Consider the following 26,733-nt stretch of genomic DNA (forward strand, 5'->3'; position numbering starts at 1 on the left):
AAGAGCTGCTATTAGCTACTACTCCCTGAGTTGAGCCAATGTTCACGCTTAAGTTTTCCACTGCGCTTCCCTCTGAGATTTTCCTTTTGTGTCGTTTTCCTTTTTTTCTTTCATATTTGCTGACGTCACACCAATCAACAGGCCCCGCCCTGAACGGCACACACTCAAGAGTTCAGGTATCAAAACAATTTGAAAAAAAGAATTGATTAGAAATACTATAATTGACATATTGTTAATATTCAATCTCTTGTCTTTTAATGTTTTTCTGCATGCAACATTTACATGAAGAAAATGAGCATAGCCGAGTGGCATAGTTTACTTTTACTTATTTTAGGTCACGCACTTGAGCTTTTTTACTGACGTATTTTAAATTAATGACTGAAGGCATTTTTCTCCCACCTCCCGAAATCATGCATGTTACTTTAATTGAATACTCCAAATTGTTAATAGGTGTGAATGGTTGTTTTTTTTTATATGTGCCCTGAGATTGGCTGGCAACCAGTTCATGCCTCCTACCCGCAGTTAGCTGGGATAGGCTCCAGCACGCCCGCGACCCTAGTGAGGATAAGTGGTACAGAAAATGGATGGATGGTTGTTTGTTTATTTACATGCGCCCTGAGATTGGCTGGCAACCAGTCTGTGGAGTTACCCGCCTCTCACCCAAAGTCAACTGGGATAGGGTCCAGTGCATTCAAAACAGAAATATAAGGACGAGTGATATAAAGGATGCGTGGTATAAAAAAATAGATGCATGGTTGAAAGTTAGTTTTTCTGACAATTTTAATGCCATCACACTTAATGGGGCACTCATTGAAATACCAAAGTTTATGGTACCAAACAAACATGCTTTCTTGCCGTGTAAAGAATGCATCAGTTCTTATGTATTGCATTATGCCAGTGTAACACAATAAACCTCACACAATGAAATGCACTACTGTGTTTCCAAATGGGTGTTGCTGATGTATTGCTTAATAGAATTGATTAATAATGATTTTACAGGGTGTCTTAAGACTTCCACACATGGTGTTTCCCTCATGTAGAAAGAAAAGTGGCCAATGCTTTATTGCTGTGACAAATTTTACTCACACCTGGTGATCTCAAATCAAAAGTTATTAGTTTTTGTTGTGCCTGAGTGAAACAGTGACAATGAAAACATGCAACCCCATGGGCAAGCATGATAGAGACCTAAGTAGTATAATGTTGTTCAAATATACACCTGGTTAATTTAGGGTGTTGCCTTGTAGCTCTGTTAGGTATACATTTTAAAACAATGTTGACATTGGCTCGACATGCTCTAAGTGGCTTTTAAGTGGCCTGGGGGATGTGCTGCTAAATATTTCAGCACAAACTGGTTCCTGAAAATGGGCCTGTGCGTTAGCCTGGCTGTGGCGCGGGAAAGAGAGATGGGATGATGGTTTTGTGTGTATGTGCATGTGTCTGTGTGCGCACACGCTCTAATAGCTGCTGAGTTGATGTGTCAGGCAGGCAAGTGTCTGCTCCAGCTGTCCCAGTTGCAGCACTGGGAAGCACACTGGGGCACCTTCAACATCTGCTTTGTAAAGAGCTAATGACACCAAGATGACGGCTGCATGTTTTCAAGTGTGTACTAATGAGACCCTGTGTGCTGTCTTCACTACCAGGGCACTTCATTAGGTACACATGCATAATATCATAACCAATACAGGAGCTTTATAAGAAAGTAGTCAACAAATAGTTAATTAATACCTCTCTGATAGTTTCAATAAAAATAGAATAGTATTATTTTTGTCTACATTTTTCATGGGGCCTTTTCTGTTGGAGCTCACCAGATTGTGCAAGTCTACCTACACAACAAAATATATACATACAATTAATTTTGTTTGTGATTCAATTGAAAATAATACAATACAGTATACGTGGAGCCTCCAAACATTGTTTCTCAATAAGAACCCCAGGGGTCACAGTTTTTCTATCGCAGCTAGTTGGTATGTGTGTGAGGGTCAGGCGCCTGGTGTGCGGGTGTGAGTCGGTGACTGTAAATTGTTTGTGATTGTCGAGTTCATTTGGCGGCACGGTGTTGACTGGTTAGAGCGATAGCCTCACAGTTCTGAGGACCCGGGTTCAATCCCCGGCCCCGCCTGTGTGGAGTTTGCATGTTCTCCCCGTGCCTGCGTGGGTTTTCTCCGGACACTCCGGTTTCCTCCCACATCCCAAAAACATGCATTAATTGGAGACTCTAAATTGCCCGTAGGTGTGAATGTGAGTACGAATGGTTGTTTGTTTGTATGTGCCCTGCGATTGGCTGGCAACCAGTTCAGGGTGTACCCCGCCTCCTGCCCGATGACAGCTGGGATTGGCTCCAGCACGCCCGCGACCCTAGTGAGGAGAAGCGGCTCAGAAAATGGATGGAGGGATGGAGTTCATTTGTCCAGTCATGTTGCTTGGTGTGCGGCGGACCAAAGCCATTTTGCTCTAAACAAAGGAATTTTGAACAATTTTACACTTCCAACGTCTTGGGAACAGTTTTGGGGAAGGCCCAGCACAAATCTAGGCATGCTTGAATGTGTTTGGTGTGGAAGAACTTGACAGCCGTGACCCATGTATGGTACCAGGGTTTCTGTAGCTATCCCTGTAATACCAGTACCAACCCACAAAATGTAAGTTAATCATCTTTTTTTATTTATATTTTTTACCATTAATGCTGCGACTGTGTTATTTACGACATTAACAGGTATGGTGGTACAGTATGTGTACCGAATACATACACTCACTTTCCAGTTCAGGCTCATTACAGTGTTGTTTCCTAATCCATAGAGTGAACAGCTTCTCCTTAAGCAATAGCTGCTTGCAGACCTCCTCTGAGGCGGTGGTGCAGATGGAGCGTGACGATGACAGAGGGAAGAAGAAAATGCAAAATAATAAAGGACGAGCTTTACTGGTGGGTCTGTCAGTGTGGGGGGAAAATAATATTTGTCCACTTGGACAGGCCTCCCTTTGTGCAGGCTAAATGAATGTTGAGCTTCCTGTCTGTCCTGTCAGGGAGAGTGGCGTCGAGTGTGTGCAGCAGTGAGGAAGCAGCGCGCAGTACGGCAAGCTGTTTGCCGTTTGACAGGGATTATTAAAATCAGAGCACATGACGACGGACCGAGCGGCAGGCAGAGTTTGAGAAAGCCAAATTGACACAGACACTCTCCATTACCTTCCACTTGACTCTGTTTAATGACAATGTTGATGTGAGACCCAGTGATGCTACACAGGTGGGGGATTGGCTTTTAGCAGGAACATTAAGCACCGCAGGGATGAGGGGGTTGTTGGCCCCTCAGCTCTGGAACAGCCATAAGGAGGTGGACTGTTTATTTAAAGGTTCAACTGAAGAGCATCTCATTATTTTGGGTGGTGTATTTCTCCCCGGCATTAATTTGCTGTAGTGTCAGGTGGAATTGGTAGAGGCATTCTAATCAGGGGTCATCCAGTTGTAAATGATTTTGTGAGGGCAGAGGCTTCAGACTGTCTTTGTCAGTGATAACCTTCCATTTGTTCCAGCTGCAATTGATTTTGGAAGCCTTAATAAGACCCGTAACTGCGGATGTGTCACATGATTGCTAATCACTTGAGTGAGTGTTTGTTTCTTGACAGGTGGCCACAATGATATCACACTCCAGGGCTCGTCATCTACATAGTTGATTTAATCCTGACACCCCTCGCACCTGTCTTTGACAGCATTTTGTGCTGCAAACTGGAGCATGTCATGCTTTTGATGATGTGTTGTCTCTCTCTCTAGAGCAGCATGGAGTGGCCTGAAGATTTTCCCGAAGACCAAGCCTTTGTTGAGCTGGTTGTCCCTGCATTCTCCAGTGAACTGGACTTTGAGCAAATCGTCAAAGACACAGAAGAAAAACTCAAACTTAATGCCAAAAGGTCAGTAAGAAAACTTCTGAACATTGGAACAATATTCTGTGCAACTTCTAAAAACATCTCAGTCAGTTATGGGAAGATGGTTGAGTTCAGATTTTTTTTTTGTCAGTTTTAGAATGGCCTTTTTTCAAGGGACATCTTTAGCCAGTAATTTTGATGTGGATCAATAATTTATTTTGGGTCACCCGCTGTAAAGAAGAAAAATAAATACATAAATATGTTATAATATTAGAGATTAAAGTCCTATATTACTATATTACTACTATACCATGTGATCAGAATCAGAATCATCTTTATTTATTTGCCATTTTAGGAAGAGGACTGATGAATTTCTTGTTTAGTAACTCTTCAGTAGTAGGTTTTACAAACTATAAAATCATTGGATCTTGATAAGTATACCACTTTATTCTTGTATAATTAAAATGTTTTCTCATACCATTTAAAGTTCCTTTCTCTTGTAATTGTATGTATAATCTTTATTTTTTTCCAGTATGACTGTAATACTCCATAAGTTTTCACTTATGTTAAAATTTTATACTTAAAAGTTTTTCTCAGAATTCAGGAATCTCAATTATTAAATTCATGGTTGAAGGTACAGTATATGGTTTGGTGCTGAACCAAATTAAGCCTTGATGTTTGTACTGACTACCGTTCTAGTTTATACAAGGCAATATGGGAATGGGACTACAGATGGTTCCTCTTCAGAAGATTCCTAGTTGATTGGACACTATTACACAGAGCGCAAATCATGGGATCTCCTGCTTTCCCAGAAAACTAAATGAAACTTAAATGTGCACACACCAAACACACTGTGCAATGCTACTTAAAACACAGCCAACAACAATACTGTGTTCTTATTTGACAAACTCATACTAATGCTTAAATAACTGAGGCATGAGTCATATTAATTACAAGGCGATAAAAATAAAAAAACTAAACAATTAAGCTTGAATTGGATGTTACAGACTGAAGAGATAGAAATGTCTGTCAATGACTGCACAAATGGATTGATAAAAAGCAAAGCGTGGGGAGAAGAAAAAGCGAAATCTATATTTCAGGTCTTTTATCGTTTGAGGCGTTGTGGGTGTGAGGGCAGATGATGAAGGACAGGCTAAATGTAGCAAGTGAACAAAGGCTCACTGTGGCACCACTGATGTCTGGGACTCTTTCTCTCTGTCTTCTCTCTCTCTCTCTGTCTCCCTTTTCTCACCCTCCCTTTCTCTTTCTTTCCTTCCTCCTTCTAAATGGGAACATAATAATTGAAGATTCCACATCTTGAAACGAAAACCCTTGGGTAGGTAATTCAAGGCTTATTACTGTAGGCCGGGCCATTTTTCTGCTTTCTAAGCATTAAAGGGTTATTTTGTGTTCCTGCAGATGGGAGAGGGATAACCATTATGAGAACAAAGCATCTAGATAATGGAGAATGGGACAAAAAATAAGGCAATCATTCGTACGCTATAGGGGTCCACTGGTCAGCATCTCTGTTAGGTTGTAGCTACATAGCGTTTTGCCTGCCTGCTTTACGTTGGACCTCTTCACCTAAAAACCTGGCAAACCTTTCTTGCTTCAACTAGGGTGGGCTGCACGTTCGCACCACACGCGCATGCATGCACGCACACACACGCACACACACACACACACACACACACAGTCACACACTCAGATTCACTGCCACCTAATTGACTTATCAATACTTGGGACGAATTACGGAAGCGTAGGAGAGGAAAGGCTATCTGAAAGAAAGCGGAAACAGATCTAGCTTGCTGATGTGAAGGCCTCCAACCTGATTACTAGTGACTGTCTTGTTCCGAGTTCTCAAATATCCGAAATCTGCCCAAGAGCTGCTCCCTAATTGAAGGAGATTAAGATAGGCTGACAACGGAGCTGGTTCCCTCAAATTGAAATGCTGTAATCCATTAGTTTTCATCAAACGGGACTGTGGAACAGTGTGGCCTTGGGTGGCTCATGGCTCTGCGCGACCCACCAGGGACAAACCCCTAATGAAGTTTTAGCACAGGCCAGGAGAATCCAGGCAAGATAAGTGACCCTGTCTGTTCACCTGCCACTCTCAAATTGCACGACTGTGTTCGGAAGTATCAGGTGCTTTTGATTATCAGTATTTTGTAATTGTGTGCAAGCTGAAGATTTTTGTGTTCTGCTGTGTGTTCACTGAGCAGATCAGCCTTAAGGGTTCTCTGGTGGCCATGAAGGCTGAGAGGTGAGGGCACTAAGTGGGCCCAGGCCAGGCCATGCTGGGATCTGTTTTCAGCTAGTTCATTCAGCCTCAGTTGCTCCTATTCCTATTACAGAATAGGGTCCTTTGATGAAGGTGATATTTAGCTCTTTTGGCAGTGCCTGGAGTTGGGGTTTATTTGAAAAGGAGCTGCCTATTGCCCCTCTTGCCTCCACCCCCCCCCCCCCCCCTCTTATAGGCAAGCAGTGGGGAGCAGAGCGCGACAGACAGCCCCACAGCAGCCCACCCACACTAAATTAATTCTGACAAGGAACTTAAGATAACGTCAAAGCGCTGACTAATCGTGGGATTGGGTTTCTGTAAGTCAGGGAGCTGTGAAATGTGCCATCATATCTAATAAAAGACCTCCTCGCTGCCTTTCTATTGCAGTGATGCTGAAGGTTGGGTGTGACAAGGAAGGGGGAGGGGGAGGACTGTCTAGCTAGGCCGATGTGAAAAACAATTAGATTGCTCTTAAGCAGCATGAGTGCCAGGAGATGACGGACGTGTTCGTCAAGAAGCCAAAAGAATCAATTTTCCTCTTCCTCATGGTGTCTTTTGTCACGTTCAGCTTCCGCCTCTTTGCCATCACGTGTTATTGTCATCCTTACCGGAACAGTTGAATGGTTTTATTTACTGCAGCTACTTTGTTTTCGTCCCGTTTTACCTTCCTCTTTCCCACATTCCTTTTATGTGCCTTCGCCCAGTGGCTGAGCTGCTGCCAGGGGAAGTTGTGGAGATGAGAGCTAATCCTGCCAAGTTGATTAGGCTGTAGGTATCTTTCACACCAGTGAGCCAAAGGTCACAACATTGTGGAGAGCTGGATGGACTTCCTGACACAGGCCATCCACACTGACTAGATAACTTACAGCACGTCTTTAAGGAGGGGTAATCGAAAGGGGTGAGAGAAGAGAAGAAATGAGGAAAGTGCAAGTTTTTAACAAGAGACCAAGTTGAGAAAATTGTATAGCCAAGGCTTGAAAATGCGTCAAAGAAAATACAATTCCACTGTGATAGTTACAGTCGTGCTCACCATTATTTGGACCCCTTCATGTTTTGCATAACCTGTATAACTATCTTCAGAAATAAATGGAAATGTACCAAACTTATATCATCAGGATCTTTTAATTGGAGGTCCAATGTAATTTAACAATGAAATTTTTTTTTCAACTTAGATATTGTACTTGTAATTTGAAAGAACAAAAAAAAGAAAACAGGATGTGCAGCAATATTGGCATCCCCTCCTTAATATTTGGTTACACACCATTTGGCAGCGATGACAGCCTCCAAATGTTTCTTGTATCCATCTATAAGCTTTTTGCACTTATCAGGTAGTATTTCACCCACTCGTTTCCTTTTCAACCATCCCTTGTGCTTTTGGATGTGTGCTTTGGGTCTTTGTCTTGCTGGAGGACCCATGATCCTCTCCTCAAACTAAGTTTTCGTACACTGGGTAAGAAATTTCACTCTAAAATCTCTTGATAATATTCTTATTTTATGATACCTGTGATACAGTTAAGGGCTCCAGTACGAAATGTAATAAAGCAGCCCCACAGCATTATGGATCCTCCACCATACTTGACTCTTGGCAGGGCATTCATTTCCTTAAAGGCTTCATTGCACTGTCTGTAAACATTGTTTGTGTGTGTTGCTTAAAAAGCTCTTATTTTTGTTTCATCTATCCATGAAATATTATTTATCATTTGGTCTTTTGTATCAAATACAAGTTCTCTCCAGAAAAAAATGTTGTTTCACTTGATTCATATTCTTTAGGAGATATTCCACATTTAGTACTTAAACCTGATGGTTGCCAATAATGGTGAGCACGATTGTAGCTGCATTACACAAATAGATGAAACTAGTCGGTTATCACATTGGCTTGAAAAAAACAAACAAAAAAAACATAGCTGTAGAACAGATTAAAATTGAAAGAGGTCACATCCAGAACAGTTTGCGCAAACCCAGGTCCGAAACATAACTGTCCATCCATCCAGCAAAACTAGAGCCTATCCCAACTTTCCAAGCTGTGGGCAAGAGGGAGACTTCAACCTGCACTGATCGCCAGTCAATCACAGGGGAGACTACACACTGCCATTCAAGTGGGCTTTTCTTTGGCTTTTTACAGTAAGGAACTGACACAGGATGTGACTCACAAATGTGTAATATCAGAGGCCTAAAAGAAAGTGAATACTGCCAGTGCGTACAGTAAGAAGGGTGGAAGCTTGAACACCCAATGCTCACTGCTCATGTCCCTTTTTGTTAAAAGCAATTGTCACTGTTGTGCTGAAGGTTGCCACACAGCTATTTATCATATTGTGGTGAGCCGCAATGGCTCAGTGAACATACATGCAGGACAATGTCTTGCCCTCTGAAGAGGATAGGAGAATAAATCCTGGCTCTACGGTAACACGATGTACATTTTCAAGGACAAAAAGGACAGGTACAGTATATTCCCAAGCTCTATAAGTCAACTGCCAAGTGAATAAAAGCAGTAATTTTTGGGGTACCACCCCAATTGCAAGATATTGTACCCCTAAATATACAATGATACACATTTTTCCTTTTATATCTCTGATCAACAACATGGTGGCAAGCCCAGGCACATTGGCTTTTAAACTGTATACTTTCATTGTACTGTAGTTTGTACAATGACAGTCTTTATTCATGGGATAGAATATGTCTCTGATTCATTTCATCATACAATACAGTATCTAACTGGATCCCAGACTAACAGACTAGGCGTCCAGCAGGTAAAACTGACCTCAGTTCTGTTGTAAAAGCCATATCGGTATTGTTATGCTTTTAATGAACTTCAGTGAATGACTGAATAGTGCACTACAGATGGAGGCCCATTTGAAACCTGCTGTCTGTTTGAAGCCCTGGTGTGAAGCCCAGAACCTGAATGATAAACATACACTGGCTTCTGTTCTTAAGTCTTTGGAGCACAAGGCATCTGACAGAAATATATTCAGTTTATTTGTTTTATTTTTACTTAGCATGGGAATTTCTTATTCGATAAAACTTTTGATGATGGAACCTATGTAACCATAGCATTTAAGAAATAGTAACTTAAGAGAAATGTATGTGACAAATGGACAAAAAATAGATCAAATAAAAAATAATAAAACCTGAAAATGCTGGGGGGGGGGGGGTTGTGTTGCACATGCGCACAGAGCTTGGTCATGTTTCTAAAAAATGCAATTTCACAATCTGAAACAGACATTGCAATAAATTGGATAGTGATAAAAAAGATTACAAGTTGCTCCAAACAGCTATTTACACTAGACACATAATCAGGCCTGTTTTGAAGATGGCAAAGAGGCAGGAAGAGGTAGTTGAAATGGCAGTGTTGATTCTAGAGCCAGACGTTTGGACCAGTCTATAACATTTTATCCCCTTGCGATTTTCCCCCCTGAAATGGAAGTGTGTCAGATTGAACGCTTATTTAATGTGTTGCCATTGTAAGACATCTGGATGTGTTAATGGCCCAGGAGCAGGCAGGAGGCAGTTTATAGACCCACAGTTGGGGGATGAGCAGTCTGATGGGGAAATGAGCCTGTACTGTGTGATGCACACATGACACACACATGAATACTCACAGGTACATTAAAAGGATTTATGTTTTTGGTGAATCACATGATCACCATATACTCCTTATTTATTAGACTTTTAGTGTTAATTATTCAGCATATAAAACAAAAAATATGTGCAAAATGATACAGTGGAATGAATGCTGAAAACAATGTGTTCCAGGACACTGGTTGAAAAATATTTTTACTAGGAAGTAATGAAAATAGAAATAATCCCATCAATGGTCTGTCTGTCGTCATTATATAAATCTTCGTTAATTGTACTGGAAATGTTTTCAGTCACAATTGAACATTCCTAATTGTCATAAATTAAACCATTGCTAATAGTAAAGCATAAAAACAACAATACTCAACTTAATGGACTTTATTTTTCCATGATCAGATCTGGTTTTCGTGCATGAGAAAAATGTTAGTTTGAACTTTTAGTAAAATATTCTAATTATAGTTTGCAAACTACAGCACGCAATGCCTTATACTCATTCACATTTATTAAATATTTATAATAATATTTATAAAAATGAGTAATAGAATAATTAAAACCAATATAAATGGACGGATGGATAAATCGTAGCACATGCATAAACCCTGTCATGTTTAAATATGCAGGATATGAAGACACAACTACACCCACACACACACATTTTTGTAAATATATATAGTATGCATCTATCTTCATGGAAAGTAGACTATTTCATGCACTGTGTTAAGAGTATGTGTGTGTGCGTGCGTGTTTGCCAAGGAGAATGGTGAGATGGCATGTGTCTTGGACATCGGCTGATGTCTGTAACTCCACTTCACACCAGCTGCTGAGCACACTCTCACATTGATACATCAGTGTGCATTGGATCTGCATTTTATCTTATTATGATAGAGACTAAGCATGTGCGGACCAATTTTGATGCAGACTCGTATGGACCACTTGGTATTGCATGTTTAAAATGGTGTCCATGTGTTGGTGTTACTTTCAATTGGTTGGTGTTTGCACATTCTTGCGGTAAAAATCTCCCAGTAGTTCTTATAGACACTCAGCCATAAATCTTGACAGTCACACACATTGGCAAGCTAAGAATTAGAAAGATTTATTGGCAATATAAAAGCAACATACATCAAATGCATATGTAGCTTATCAGTAAAGTTTAGTAGAATATGTGGTCTCTGCTATAGTGAAGGGATTTACTGTCTGTAATAGATGCTGTCTTGGCTCTTCCAGTTATACAATTTACTCGTGTCCCTCAGTATTGAAGAGCATCTGCTGGAAGTTCAGGCCAAAATGGGAGACTCACATACAGGAGAACGTCCGCCCAGCCCGACGGAGTGCCTGCAGTGGTTCAATCTCAAAATGCTTAACAATGTGAGGCCTGTCAGCACAGGACACCAGGAGCTCATGTCCTTCTTCACTTGCTTGGTAATTAAAACATTAACACTGACTGATGGAGAATATCCTCATATTACGTGTATTGAACGTTTTTCCAAGAAATTATCCAAAATTGCAGACATTTAGACTGCTGCTGAATTTACAAAGCAAAAGCAAAGTAAAATTATTTATATAGTGCATTTCATACACAAGGTAACTCAATGTGCTTTACATGATTAAAATCATTTAAAAACTAAGAAAAAAAAGTCACATAAATATTTCAAAATATTGGGTTATTGACAAATAATGTTGGTTATCATACTCAACTGATTGTTTTGATCTGCAGCTACAGTCCTCTCTAAGTTAAATCAGTCCACACATTTTCAAATGAAAATTCACATTGAACTGAGGCTTTAAGTGCAATGTTGTTTTCATGACTTTTGTATTTTGGTACTTTGTATCGCATAATCACTTTTGTATTGGGGTTGTAATATAAAAATACAGTTTTAAACAACTGCCCTTGACATATAGCTTGACGTCTGGATCTGAACTATTTAGCTTTTCGGACGGGAATGTAATGGCGGGATTTATTAGTAGAAAATATATAGTGTTCAACATACAATAAATAGTAACGTGACAAATCTTCCAAAAAAAAAAACAGTCTGTCACATTGCTGAGTCTGGTTGGAATGGCTACGTCAACCAAGAGTTTTGAAAATCGGATGATGGGTTCCGGAGAAATTTGTTTGGAGTTTTTTGGATCTGAAAATATTGCCTTTTTGGGGAACGTTTTTGTGCGATATTGTATCGCCTAAAGGAAATCTGGTCAAAATCGACCTTCAAATTTGATTAAACCAGGATAACTTAATTATTTGTCAACATATCTCCTCGACAATTTCGTTTCGTCTGCTACTCGGGGGACCCCTTCTCTGATTGCCTGACAAGTCATCCATCCATTCATTTTCTACCGCTTATCTGAGGTCGAGTCGCGGGGGCAGTTGCTTTAGCAGGGACGCCCAGACTTCCCTCTCCCCAGCGACCTCATCCAGCTCTTCCGAGGGGATCCGGAGGTGCTCCGAGGCCAGCTGGGAGACATAGTCTCTCCAGCTTGTCCTGGGTCGTCCCCGGGGTCTCCTCCCGGTGGGACGTGCCCGGAACACCTTGACAGGGAGGCGTTCGCGAGGCATCCGAATCAGATGCCCTTGCCACCTCATCTGGCTCCTCTCAATGTGGAGAGGAGCCAGATGAGGTGGCAAGGTGGCTCCTCTCAATGTGGAGAGGAGCCAGCTTTACTCCGAGCTCCTCCCGGATGACTCGTCACCATAGGTGAGGGTAGGAACGTAGATCAACCAGTATATTGAGAGCTTCGCCTTTCAGCTTAGCTCCTTCTTTACCACAACGGAGCGATAAAAAGTCCGCATCACTGTAGACGCTGCACTGATCTGCCTGTCGATCTGATTTTCGTCCCAGCAGCTTCCCACTCGGCTGCGAACCGCTCCAGTGAGACTTGGAGCTCATGGCTTTATGAAGCCAACAGAACCACATCACGGTCGACAGTCTTTCCCCGTGGCCTCACCGAACTCCTCCCATGCGGGAGTTTTTGCTTCAGCGACCACCAAAGTTCCATTCCGCATGGCCAGCCGGTACCCATCAGCTGCCTCAGGAGTTCCACAGGCCAAAAAGGCCCGATAGGAATCCTTCTTCAGCTTGACGGCATCCCTCACCGTTGGTGTCCACCAATGGGTTCGGGTATTGCTGCCACGACAGGCACCGACCACCTTACGGCCACAGCTCCGGTCGGCCGCCTCAGCAATAGAGGCACGGAACATGGTCCACTCGGACTCGATGTCCCCCGCCTCCTCCGGAACCTGAGGAAAATTCTGTCGGAGGTGGGAGTTGAAACTCCTTCTGACAGGGGATTCTGCCAGACATTCCCAGCAGACCGTCAATACGTTTGGGCCTGCCACGTCGGACCGGCATCTTCCCCCACCATCGGAGCCGACTCACCACCAGGTGGTGATCAGTTGACAGCTCCGCCCCTCTGTTCGCCCGAATGTTCAAGACATGCGGCCGCAAGTCTGATAACACGACCACAAAGTCGATCATCAAACTCCGACCTAGGTTGTCCTGGTGCCAAGTGCACATGTGGACACCCTTACGCTCGAACATGGTGTTCGTTATAGACAATCCGTGATGAGCACAGAAGTCCAATAACAGAACACCGCTCGGTTTCTGATCGGAGGGGCCGTTCCTCCCAATCGCGCCCTTCCAGGTCTCACTGTCATTGTCCACATGAGCATTGAAGTCCCTCAGCAGAACGATGGAGTCCCCAGCTGGAGCGCCCTCCAGCACCCCTTCTAAGGACTCCAAAAAGGGTGGGTACTCAAACTGCTGTTTTTTTGAATAGGCACAAACAACAGTCAGGACCCGTCCCCTCACCCAAAGGTGGCGGGAGGCTACCCTCTTGTCCACTAGGGTGAACCCCAACCCACAGGCACCGAGCCAAGGGGCAATATGTATACCCACACCTGCTCAGCACCTCTCACCGTGGGCAACTCCAGAGTGGAGGAGAGTCAACCCCTCTCAAGAGGACTGGTACCAGAGCCCAAGCCGTGTGTGGAGGCGAGCCCGACTATATCTAGTCAGAACTTCTCGACCTCACACACCAGCTCAGGCTCCTTCCCAGCCAGAGAGGTGACGTTCCACGTCCCTAGAGCCAGCTTTTGTAGCCGGATCGCTAAGGTGCCTGCCTTTGGCCACCGCCCAGCTGACACTGCACCCAATGCCTATGGCCCCTCCCACAGGCGGTGAGCCCATGGGAAGGGTGACCCACGTTACCCTTTTGGGTGCAGGCACGGCCACCAGGCGCTCGCCTTCGAACCCCACCTCCAGGCCTGGCTCCAGAGGGGGGCCCCGGTGACCTGTGTCCAGGCAAGGGAAACCTCAATCCATTAATATACAAAATAATAATACAAACAAGTTTGATATGACTGAGCCTGACAAGTTTCAGTTAAAAATATCCACCAATAAACTGGTACGGACCGAAATTTTGAGGGTTTCTCCAAGTCAACGTGAAAATAGAGCAAATGGAACATTATTCGTTCGAACAACAGTGTGAGCAGTAGAATAGCTCATTTCGTAATCAAGTGTTTTTTCTTCAATTTATTTGTTATGGAGGATTTTAGAGGCCTTTGAAGTGCTCATTCCATGGTTTGTTTTCGTTTTTTAGAAAATGCCACAAAGATTGTGGCTACTTGTCACATTGCTACAGTAAAGAAAAGTAAGCTTTTATTAATTTCTAGCAAGCTCACGAGGAACATTTTCAGAATTCCGATGAATATCTCATCTGTCATTCAATTCTTTGCATTTGATTTTTTTAATTTAAAAAAAACATCTTTGCTAAACTTTCATCTGTATTTACTGTACTTTTGAAGCACTGCAACATTAAATATATTTGAATCTCATTTCCAATTAATTGCCCACATTTGAGGGAGTGTTTTGGAGTGTATACTACATAAGAAGAAAGCCACAAAAAATTTATTCTGAAGGAAAACTCAGTTTCCTAACACATCTGTTGAGGTGGTCTCATTTATAATAATTATAATAATGTCCATGCCATTGTTTTGGGTTAAGTCATTGTACATTTTTGTAAGAGAACATTTTTCTCTATTTTTCTGGTCTTTTTAAAAAAATATATTTTAGCAAAATTACCTGAGGTCGAAAGAGGAAGGAAAAGAGGAGGCAACACTGCAGCTTTTACTCAACCTTTCATCCCAGTGTGGTATCTGCTTCCCTTGTACCCCGTCTTCATCCTATTCTTTCTGTCATCCTCAAATCATTGCCGCTTCCTTCCCCTTGGTACATACAATCAAAGATGACTCTTCATCAGAGGTAATGATTTTCCTATACTTTTTGTGTTCCTTATCATTATTACTTCAATGCATGATTTATAAATTAAATGTATTGAGAGACTAAAAGCCACTTTCTTTTCATTTTTTTTAAGATCCAGGTAGCATGGGACGATGTCCGTCTTCAGCTACGCTGTCATCTGTTAGAGCGGCTGTCTACCGATGGCTCAGCGACTCATGGAGTTTCTTCCTTGTCCATCACTGAACGAGTCCACATCCTGCAGCAGCTGTGCTTCTTGTACCCTGAGTCGGAAGTGCTCACTCATTACCAGGTAACAGCCATTTGGCTTTGAAACATGAACATTTGTGTAACTGACAAGTTTTTTAAAACAATACCATAATTGTCTCTCTGTAGACATTAAAATTTCTGTGATAAATCTTTAACGCATATGTCACAACTAAAACAATGGTGAAGCAGAGAGTCGTTGTTTAAGATTAACAGAACAAAAAGAGGGTGTTCAAGAAGTCAGTCAGTTTGTGTACATTTGCAAAGTGTTTCTTTAAGAAAGTGACACTGCCAGCTACTAGCCTTCCATTAATATTGGTGCATTTTCAGACAGACCAGATGGATGTGAACAGTAATCATCTTGACATTCATCTTGACATTGTCATGTAAGATAGTGAAGCATCATGGGAAGTATTCCAGAAGCCATAATGTGTTCATGCAATGCCAATATAAAAGGTAGAGTACCGAATAACTATATCATGGCATATTATCTTTTTGGCTTTATCGATTCAGGGACTAAGAGGCCAGGCCACGCTGGCTCTTCTGCACTCTGCCATGTGCTCCAGTCCAGCTGGCGTAACTGGCTTTGACAGAGTGACTATGGCCTTCCGCTCTGTGATCCCAGCTCTCACCCAGGCTCTCACAGAAGACCTCCATGTCCTTCCAAGAGTAGTTGAACAACACGCCATCTTGGGCTTCCTAAATGCATCCTACCTCTGCCCAATGGCTGGTGAATTGTCCTCATTGATGGAGAGAGAATGTGAGACTGCCCTGAACACCATGCCCGGCAGCAAGATAAAAAGATACTCATCCAAATCTCGAGCAACAGTTGGTAAGTAGTATTTTACCCGTCTTTTAACACTGTTGGGTTTATTAAGTTGTTTCTCTTTCCATTTTCTCTTTACACCTTTAAAGAGTTCTTCTCTTCAGCTTCACTTTTCCATTACATTCCAGCTGTTGTGTGTGAGGCCCTGAGCCAAGATCCTTGAAAGTGATTGTCAGTAACTATTCCCATTGTAATTGCTTTCCTCCTCCTCCTCTCTTCACCTAGAAAGAGAGTGGTGCAGCAACTCTAGGGTCAAGGCTTCTTCGACTCAAACTACTTCTAAACACTTCATTTGCAGTTAATCTTCAAATGAAATTAACTGGTAAGGATGATTGTAAGGACTGTGAAGCATATCTTCTTCTTTTCCTTTTGCGTGTCCCTTTAGGGGTCGCCACAGCGCTTCATCCTTTTCCATGTAACCTCCTGCATCCTCCTCTCGAACACCAACTGCCTTCATGTCTTCCCTCACGACATCCATCAATCTTCTCTTTGGTCTTCCTCTAGCTCTCTTTCCTGGCACCTCCATCCTCATCATCCTTCTACCAATATACTCACTTTTTTCTCCTCTGGACGTGTCCAAACCATCGAAGTCTGGCCTCTCTAACTTCGTCTCCAAAACATCAAACCTTGGCTATTGCTCTGATGAGCTCATTTCTAATTTTATCCAACCTGGTCACTCCGAGAGCGAACCTCAACATCTTAATTTCCGCCACCTCCAGCTCTACTTCCTGTTGTCTCTTCAGTCTCTTATCCGTACATCATGGCTGGCCTCACCACTGTTTTATAAACTTTGCCCTTCATCCTAGCAGAGACTCTTCTGTCACATAACACACCTGACACCTTCTCCCACCCGTTCCAACCTGCTTGGACCCGTTTCTTCACTTCCTGACCACACTCACCATTGCTCTGGACAGTTGATCCCAAACCTTGGACACCCCTAGCTCCTTCCAGAATGTCTCTTTCACCTCTAGGTCACATCCTACTTGTGGGGCATAGCCACTAATTACATTATACATAACACCCTCAATTTCAAGTTTCAGCCTCATCACTCGATCTGATACTCTTTTCACCTCCAAGACACTCTTAGCCAACTCTTCTTTTAAAATAACCCCGACTCCATTTCTCTTCCCATCTACACCATGGTAAAATAATTTAAACCCTGCCCCTAAACTTCTAGCCTTACTGCCTTTCCACCTGGTCTCCTGGACACACAATATATCAACCATTCTCCTAATCATCATGTCAACCAACTCCCGAGATCTTTCTGTCATAGTCCCAACAATCAAAATCCCCACATTCAGTTTTAGACTCTGTGCTTTCCTCTTCTCTTTCTGCCAAAGAACCCGCTTTCCACCTCTTCTTCTTCTTCGACTTCGACCCACAGTAGCTGAATTTCCAACGCCGCCCTGCAGGTTGACGGCGCCGGTGGCGGACGTTGTTAACCCGGGCCACGACCGATCCGGTATGGAATTCTTTGGATGAATGCTTATATTTGTTTGGCAAAGTTTTAAGACTGATGCCTTTTCTGACGCAACCCTCAGCATTTATCCGGGCTTGGCACCGGCCTACAGTTTGTACTGGCTTGTGCCCCCCATAGGGCTGCATTGACTGTGAAGCATATCCAAGGTCAAATTATGACACTATGCCAGGAACTTCACTTTATGCTTACTCCATTCAGGAGTATACAAATGAGAGATTAACCCCCAAACCATCCTTCTCCTTCCGAGTAGTGTTATATGCTCTTACAGGATGGAAAAGAGGGAGAACAAAGAGTGCTGCAGTAGTTCTTTCAACAGATTTTTGAGTGGTAGAAAATTCAGAATGTCAGTATGGTGGCATTGACACCGATGTCATACCGTGAGACTAGAGAAAAGTGTACTTTTGATACTTAATTCCCTTTGTTTGTTTCACATTGACTTATTTAGGACTTGCTGACGATAAGGCTACGCCAAGCAAAAAAAAACCAAATCTAAAGCATGTGAGCCATTGTTTACTTTTTCAAAAATTGTGCACGTCAGTTTCCCTGTGGAGCAGCGCGAAAAGCATCTTTACATCTGCCATTCTTGGGTAAACACGCCGGCAGCCTTGCCTCGCCTTTTCCCTCTGTCTCTCCCTCTCTCTCTTTGGTTTTCTCCTTCCCCTTCGCTTAAATGTGAGATGAGAGGAGGCAGCCAAGATAATTGGCCATGCGTCAGTTGGCCTGTTTGATCACATAACGTAGCGGAGGCTACACACCTACGTGCCGCTCAACAAACCGTCAAATGTAGCACCGGAGGCAGAACACAGCTCCAAAGGGAACGGGGGACCTGTGTTGTGCAGTTTTGCTTGTGCTCAGTTGAGGTGTTTGTGTGTGTGTGTGCGTGTGTTTGACTATCAGCTGCAACACAGCTTTGAGGGCTACAGTTGGGATTACATTTTGTGTAATCACCCTCCCCTTTCTTTTCCCTTCCCCAAATTGCTTCAGAACCCCCATGTTCACCACCCAAACGCCCGTGGCTCTTATTGAGCCACAGTTTGAACAGCAATGCATAATCTGCTTTCACACTTTACTGTCTATACTGTATGCTACGCCCATAATTGTCAAAACAATTAGGGCTACGGTAACACAAAATGATTCTATTTTCATAAGCATCCAATGACTCTTTAGATCTCACTGTCCTCCCCTGCTGTGTTATTGTTGGTTCCTGCAGTGGAGGCAGGCGGTAGGTATATTTTGATGAGAGCTTTGCCTGGGAGACTCTGCAGGCTCCCAAGGGAGAAGTGTTGTCTGTAGCATCATCCACTGTCAAACCACTGAACCATTTAACAGCATTCAATAGCATCTGCCTTCTCTTTTTAACCCTACTGCCTCAAAGGCAGGCGCTGACATTGTACCTAGACAGATGTGAAGGGTCGTCTCAACTCTCTTTTACTTCATCTACTTTCCCACTTATTTCCGTTGTTACTCTTTTCTCACACTCAATTCCTTTCCATCTTACCTGTCTTTTCCCGTCTTCTCATAGTTTTCTACTATGTGGTAGGCTGAACAGTGAGGCAGCTGACTCGGCTTGACAGGCTGGTCAGGATTTACAAGCGCACTTCCCTGAGTCTGTACGGTGTCGTGAAAAAGTATTGGCCCCCTTCTCAAATTCTTATATTTTTTCATAGTTTCTCCACTTTAATGTTTAGGATCATCAAACAAATGTAAATATCAGACAAATATAACCCAAGTGAATTTAAAATGCTGTTTTTAAATGCTGATTTAATTTAGTAAGGAAAAAAACAAACAACTATTCAAAGTTGCCTGGCCTTGTGTGAAAAAGTAAATACCCCCCCCTTGTTAAATCATGAATTAATTGTGGCTGACCACAATTTTTGGTTAAGTCTGATTACCTCCAGACTTGTTCAATGAAGAAATCACTTAAACAGAATCTGTGCCGACAAAATCCCGTCCAAAAAAACGATCCAAAGAAATTCCAGAACAGTCGAGAAATAAAGTCATTGACATCTATCAGTCTGTGGAAATGGTTACAAAACACATTTCTAAAGCTTTAGGACTCACGCAAACAATAGGAGCCATTATCCTCACATGGAGAAAACATGGAACAGTGGTGAACCTTCCCAGGAGTGGCCGGTCTACAAAGATTACCCCAAGAGAACGGCAATGAATAATCCAGGAGGCCACAAAGGAACTCAGGACAACATCTCAAGAACTGCAGGTCTTCCTTGCCTCAGTTAAGGTCGGTGTTCCATGACACAACAATAAGAAAGAGACTGGGCAAAAATTGCATCCATGGAAGAGTTACAAGGCGAAAACCACTGCTGATCAAAAAGAAGATAAAGACTGTCTCTATGGTGCTTCAGTAAACGTAAAATATGAATTAAAATTGTCCACGCATTCCTGAAATCCAGACGTTGTTCTGCCAAGACGCCTGAAATCAGGTAATTAAAATTTCTCGAGCTTATCTCCGTCACTAGCGAAGATCTTTGACTACCTCTCCCCTCCCAAGCCAGCGCTGTCAACATAACAAACGTGTGCTTTCAAAAATGGGTCTTCTACACGGAAACAACCAATCAGGAGCAAGGGGGGCCAAATATGGACAAAGCGGATACAAAACTTGCTCAAACAGAAGTTGACTCATTTGACAAAACCAAGGTGTTGTTTGAAATGAAATTAACACTTTTATATCAAGTCCATCTTAGAGAGTCACTTTATGGAGGTCTAAATAGCCAAAATATGGTACCTTTAAAGTCATACATCTACTATAAATGTGAGAGGTTATATAGGTGGACATTTATGAGTGCATATTGGTATACAGCCATCTTTGATTAAATGTGGCTTCTTGCTTCGTTGGCTCACTCAGAAAACTGCATGATTTAGAATCATTTCATATCTCTTAAAAAATATACATCATTCAATTTCAATTGGCATTTCAGTATGCATGCATGGTTACATGAACATCAAACACTTTCTGTGCAACTTCTCTACATACACACATCTCATTTATTCCCCAACAATAGAACACATGGGTGAAGGTGAACTTTTAAAATTCTGTTCAAACACTTTGCAACCCCATTCTGATAGAGCTAATTTGAATTCCACTTTCAATAAATTCCCTGTCTGACGATGTTGCCAGCTCCCTATAGGTAAAAAAACCCCCCAAAAAACAAAAAAATGAATTGAGTTTGAACATATACAGCGAACATATTCACCCCAGCATATATTCGCTCCCCACCCCCTACCTCACCCTCTGTCGCTCTTTGAACTCTTTCATAGAGAAAGCGCAGCAGCCTATTCAGTGGGGAAAGAGGTTGTGTAGCGACACGAAGAAGCTCGGCTGAGTCGCTGCCTGGCATTGGAGGTGCTTATAGGGATTGAGGCTACTTGGGAATGGCGTTTGTTAATATTTAATAAGAGCTGTTCCTCTCTAGATCATATCTCTGACTGAGTTTATTCACACTGTCAGCCAGGGACGTGCAACCGCAAGCTGCCATGTAATTATGAGCGAGGAAGAGTGGGGGGTGGCTCCTGAGCAATTTCTATGTACACCTGAGCATGATGTGTTTGGCGCTTTTGACTTATGGTAAGAGTATGACAAGGCTAGTTTTACTAAGTTGAGTGACATCAAAGAAAATTATCTTTCCCAACCCGTGGGGATGTGTATTATGTCTGCCATTTATTTTTGCCCTCCAAGTGATCACAATGGGCTTTTGTGGATTATTTTTGAAAACGCTCACTTTCCTGGTACCTTCCTTTGAGAGAGCAATGACAAAAATGACTATCTTATCGAGAGCAGCCCGCACATTGTGATAAAGAGTCTATGTGATTCACAGAAGACCTGAAAGCAATAATACAGGCAAGGGCAAGTATTTTTAATGAAATGCTCCTGTAGCCAGGCAGTGCAAATCCTCTGTCTTCTTCGTGCAGGTTGCTTGGTTCAAGTCAAGTAGGAGGAGACATTTAAAATCCCATCTCACTACAAAGAGAAACAAGGACAGACATGTGTTAAAAAGTGTATGTCATTCACAAATATTATGCCCCTATAAGTATAAACCATTATAACCATTTTTTTTTCTTCGTACAAGGCAATTTAATGCAGATACAAGTATTGCTGCAGTATCCTTCTGTGAAGGACAGGTGGCCCCCTGCAGAGGCCTAGGTGGCAGAGCCCCTAGGAAGGACCACCAGTACTTGGGTTGCTGTGTTTATGTGCGTGTGCATGTGTCGGCATCCGTATTTGGGAATCACAGCAGGACGCCTCCCATAATAAGGCTGTCTGAGGGAGCAGTGGACCGAAACTGACAAAGAGGACCCCAGCTGTCACAGGGCCTAGAGGACCAATTCACTGTAGCTGATCGCCTCCTTCCCCACAGTTTTACACACACACGCATGCACGCATACACTTTCTCATTCACAGGTGCATCCTAAGGCACACACAGGACACTGCTTGACACTCTGTGATATGATTGCGCAAGGTTAGAAACTCAGCAGAACACAACGCAGGTGGAAAAAACGACGACGGGTAGTGTAGCCAGATTTAATTGTCCCAATATGCTCTGCATCAGAAAAGCTACCGGGGGCGAATCCTGTCCAAGGCAACTAGAGCAGCATGGACACATCACCATACACAAATACACCCCGCCTCCCACCACGTCGACAACTTCTCAGAGGTATCCAATCCAACAAAACTCATTGCAGCTCTGCTTACCTTTTGGTATTTACCTTATAGTAGGGGTGTTGCATTTGTGGCACGTATGGATGTTTCTGCATGATAATGTTTCAGGAAGTGTAGTCTTAGTTGCTTAAAAGTGGCTCTGGCTCTTTGCACAGCCTAGCTGTTCATGTCATGCTTGGAGCGACACAGTGTGGAAGCGGTTATTATATAAATTAGCCCCACTCTTACGTAACAGTTGAGCGGAAGTGCAGAACAGCTCACTCATGACCACATTTTCAGAAATGGGCAGATAAGAGTTTACAACAAGATTGTTTAATTTCACACTTGATGGTTGATTATGGTCAAATTCTGAATTGAGGGGTTCGACTTTGAAGGTTGCACATCATTGTGGTGTATCGAGCAAATAAAAAGTATTTTTTCTTGTTTAATATGATCCATTCATCTACTTATCCCTTTGCACGCTTGCAGTACAGTTGGCATCTGTGAAGAAATTTATGTAATACGCACCGTACCTTGACCTTTTATTGTGCATAATGGAATAAAATTCACTGGCATTTTGAGATTCTTCTACCTCATTGAATTACACTATGGCTAAACATGCACCAGAAATCACCTGTTAAGTGCACACATCACATGCCCATTTGCCCAATGTGCTGGATATATAAAATCCAGTGGGCAGTGTGGTAAGAGGGGGGTCAGACCGAAGTCCCGGTGGTCTGGTTTACACATCCAACAGGCAGAATGGGAGAAAAAGCGAAAATGAGGAAGCGAGGGTGAGACGCTATGCTGGAGAGAAATTAAATCAGTGGCCAAATTATTGCATGATTGCCCATTCCCCAAAGACTTGGGTATCATTTGGTAGAAAGTGTCTCATAATTGGTTTTCGGCCATGTCAGACACATGCAATTCCCTTACTAATGGCTGTGTTAGGAAGAACTGGGCCTCCTGGGCCAGAGAAGGACAGAAAATAGCCAGGTGCCAAAAAGCATACGATCTCCTTTCCCCCCTCAGATAAATAGAAGTGTATGAGAGAAAAGAGCGACGCAGAGACGGGGAAAGACGCCAGGATGGAGAGTGTGTTGTGAGCTAAGAGGAAATGAAGTGGCAATAAGTGCAGCCAAAGGGGAAATGCTCTTCATCGTGAGTTTAATACATCAGTCTGGGGATTTGACAGCCCGCCACACAGCAATTGTTTACCTTTTTGCTCACTGGTTGCATCTGCTCTGTTTTGTAAACGGCATTAAACTATTCGCCCATAAACACCGGAATCAATAACAACTGCTAAGGGAATTCCCTTTTTTCCCGCCTCTCTCCCTCCCTCTCTTTCTGTTTCCCTCGCCTCCACCACATCCTCCACGCTCTCCCCTCTGTCTTTGCTCCCTGCCAGTCAAGAGCAGTTTGTGTGTGTGTTTGCATGATCGAGTGTGCGTGTGTGTGTTGTAGAGCTAGTGGTGATACCCACAGGAGAGGCAGACAGAGAAGACTGATGGCTCGCCAAAAATACCTGCTGTTTGTTTGTTTGTTTCGTTTGTGTTACATTGTTGTCATTGTTAAAAGCTACAAAACTGAGACTGGACACACACCCACACACACACACACACACACACACACACACACACGGTCTCACCCCTGCACATACTGAACCAGTACCATGGCAGCTTCTGTTGTGATATATAGGATAATATGGGGAAACATTGATTTTTGTCTGGAAGAACATCATCACACCGTATGGATGATCTCTCTTATTTAAACATATTGTTAGCCTGCTTTCAGCAACAGATGTCCCTCATTGATTCTTACTACACTGACCTTTGGCTGAACCCTTCTGACTGCTCGTGCTCTGAGTCATTCTGCTCTATGGGACACCCTGCGCACAATGCTGTACGACGCACCTGGGTGCTTTTAAGCACACCCTCTCCATCAAACTGCTTTGAGAGCTTCCATTTGCCCTCACTGTTGTGACAAAGGTATAATGAGGTTTAGATGGCAGTGTACTAGACAGCTATGGCTATAGGGCTATTTGGCTGGGAAGACGACAATAAATACTGATATAGCATGGGTAGCTGCAGGAGAGGTGGGGAAAAGAGCCCTGTTAAACATCAAGGTCATGGCTAAGAGGAGCATTTAGTGTGTTGCTCATGGAGGGTGCTAAATGGACTTGAATGCTGGGAAGGAAAAGATGATGCTCGAGAAAAGGTGATGGCCAGCATAGGATGAAGTGGTGGTTAAAGGACGCTCAATTACTTCCCCAGCCTGACCACTAGATTAGTGGTCAGGTTGGGGAAGTAATTTCAGAGAATCCAGCCAATCCGTCTGCAACTTGTCCCAGCATCATCCATTTTGGATTATTTACACTGAGGCTCCGAGATGATGTGTTGGTGTCTTCACAAATAGACATGATTGGTGTTGCGTGCATGAATGTGCGAGCTGGTGAGGCAAAGGCAAGCACGTGGGTGTCGGACAGGTCACGCGTGTGCACATGCAGCATGCGCACATTGTCCCACCGGACCCCATTACAGAGGAGTTGCCGAGGAGCAGACTTATGGAATTTAATTGCACATACACACCAGTGCAGCCGCACAGCAAATAATCATTCCCGTATTCACACGCAATTTCATACATGCCTGCACACACACATGCGCATAAATAAATATGTACACTTAAAATTGCAAACACCAACAAACTTGAGGTCAGGCTATAGTCCGTGGTGGCCACAGTCTGGTTCCAGTATGGCAATTATAATCCAAGAGTGACATGTGCAAATGTATGCCAAAGTGTCCTCTCTAAATTAGGTTGTTCAAAATGACCGGTTTTTCATGCACATAAATACAGTGTGCCCACAAACACTAAAAACTCACACAAACATAATCTCATAATCACGCAGACATCATGAGCGGGTCAAACCTCAAGCGTGATTAAGAGATAAACCCCTGGGGACAGTGTGTCATCATATTGTCAGATTTTGTTTAACAATATGGCAAAATTACATTAGGATCCAGGGGCAATGATGTTACAATTATTGGCTTTTTTCTCCCCTCTCAATCATCACCACGCTTTCAGAGTCAAGGCTAATACTGAGCTCATCCAGTCCCAGATGCCTTTGCAATGGAGCTCATTTAGGCAAACACAAAGTATTTGTGCATGTGTCTGGGAGTATAGCAACACATCTCCCTGCCACCCATTCTCCTGCTTAATGCGGAACATCCCCCGGGTGATATGTTTGGCAGCCTCCAAAATGGGAAATCCATATTTGCCAAAGGGGTCATTGTCGGGTTAGGGGGAAAAAAGTTTTGCACCGAGAGAGATGGATGTGCATGTATGACTTGTAGGGGGTGCCAAGTTTTGCATATTCTCACTGTCTCTTTGTTTATGCGGTGCATTGGGAAAACATGAATGGGTCGATATTTATAAGAGGTGTCGTGCTAGGCAAGACTGCGGGTTGTGGGTGTTTTCTGATGAGTGAGTGTCAGAAATCTACTTTCATGAAATTGTTTATTCTTTTCTGAACTGTAAACTTTAGAGCGGCTCGCAACTTCTCTGTATCTGTGTCAGTGAAACATCCACAAACACTTCATTTTCTCCACAGCGCCAATGGAGGTTCCCATGAAAAGTAGAAACTTCAGTTTGACCTCCCACCAGTTAAGGGCGTTAACCCAGCTGGCCTGCACAATGCTGGCCTATGAGAGCAGCCTCAAAGAGATAGTCACCAACATGACCTTCATTAATTATACAGGGGAGGCTCCCTGTATAAAAGGTAAAGTGCCATCCGTACAACATAGCAACATCGTTTACATCTCCATATAATTGATCAGTGACACGTGTATGCCTCAGTATGTCTGCATATTGCCAAAGGAAATATTTGTTTAATTTGAATGCCAAAGGTATTATTTTATTACATTTATTTTATGCACAATATACAATTGTAAAAAGTAATGATAATAAACATTGTTATATTTTATTATTTGTCTTATCAAAAGTTAGGCCTGGTACACACATAAAGATAACTTGTTTTTTGTCCTGATTTTGCGCCTTCCCGACCAAGGAAGACAGACGCCAGATTTATGTTTATTTATGTTTTACAGCATTATCCCATAAACGTATTCTGTGGTGGGAAGTGTGTTAAGAGGGAACTTGTTCCAATAATAGGATCTGAAAGGGATCGGGGCCAACTTCTTCTTCTTCTTCTTTTCGTTTCGGCTTGTCCCGTTAGGGGTCGCCACAGCGTGTCATCCTTTTCCATGTAAACCTATCTCCTGCATCCTCCTCTCGAACACCAACTGCCCTCATGTCTTCCCTCACGACATCCATCATCCTTCTCTTTGGTCTTCCTCTAGCTCTCTTGCCTGGCAGCTCCATCTTCATCACCCTTCTACCAATATACTCACTCTCCCCCCTCTGGATGTGTCCGAACCATCGAAGTCTGCTCTCTCTAACTCTGTCCCAAAAACATCAAACCTTGGCTGTCCCTCTGATGAGCTCATTTCTAATTTTATCCAACCTGGTCACTCCAAGAGCGACCCTCAACATCTTAATTTCCGTCACCTC

General features: G+C 43.0%; 1 protein-coding gene across 4 annotated transcripts in view; it reads left to right on the forward strand.

Moving 5' to 3' along the window:
* The window catches only part of kiaa0825 (KIAA0825 ortholog), a 174,194-nt gene that overhangs the window by 579 nt on the left and 146,882 nt on the right, over positions 1 to 26,733 (forward strand). Inside the window, exons 2-8 of one of the 4 annotated variants that reach the window (XM_061672236.1) lie at positions 142 to 176; positions 3,761 to 3,897; positions 10,957 to 11,125; positions 14,776 to 14,964; positions 15,077 to 15,253; positions 15,721 to 16,039; positions 25,775 to 25,942. In XM_061672236.1, the coding sequence (XP_061528220.1) occupies positions 3,767 to 3,897; positions 10,957 to 11,125; positions 14,776 to 14,964; positions 15,077 to 15,253; positions 15,721 to 16,039; positions 25,775 to 25,942 (1,153 nt within the window). In that variant the 5' untranslated portion in view covers positions 142 to 176; positions 3,761 to 3,766. The remainder of the gene's footprint in view (positions 1 to 141; positions 177 to 3,760; positions 3,898 to 10,956; positions 11,126 to 14,775; positions 14,965 to 15,076; positions 15,254 to 15,720; positions 16,040 to 25,774; positions 25,943 to 26,733) is intronic. The other 3 variants (XM_061672237.1, XM_061672239.1, XM_061672238.1) reach the window with 3 other exon arrangements.

This window comes from Phycodurus eques, chromosome 3 (genome assembly GCF_024500275.1).
Source record: "Phycodurus eques isolate BA_2022a chromosome 3, UOR_Pequ_1.1, whole genome shotgun sequence".
NCBI classification, from domain to species: domain Eukaryota; kingdom Metazoa; phylum Chordata; class Actinopteri; order Syngnathiformes; family Syngnathidae; genus Phycodurus; species Phycodurus eques.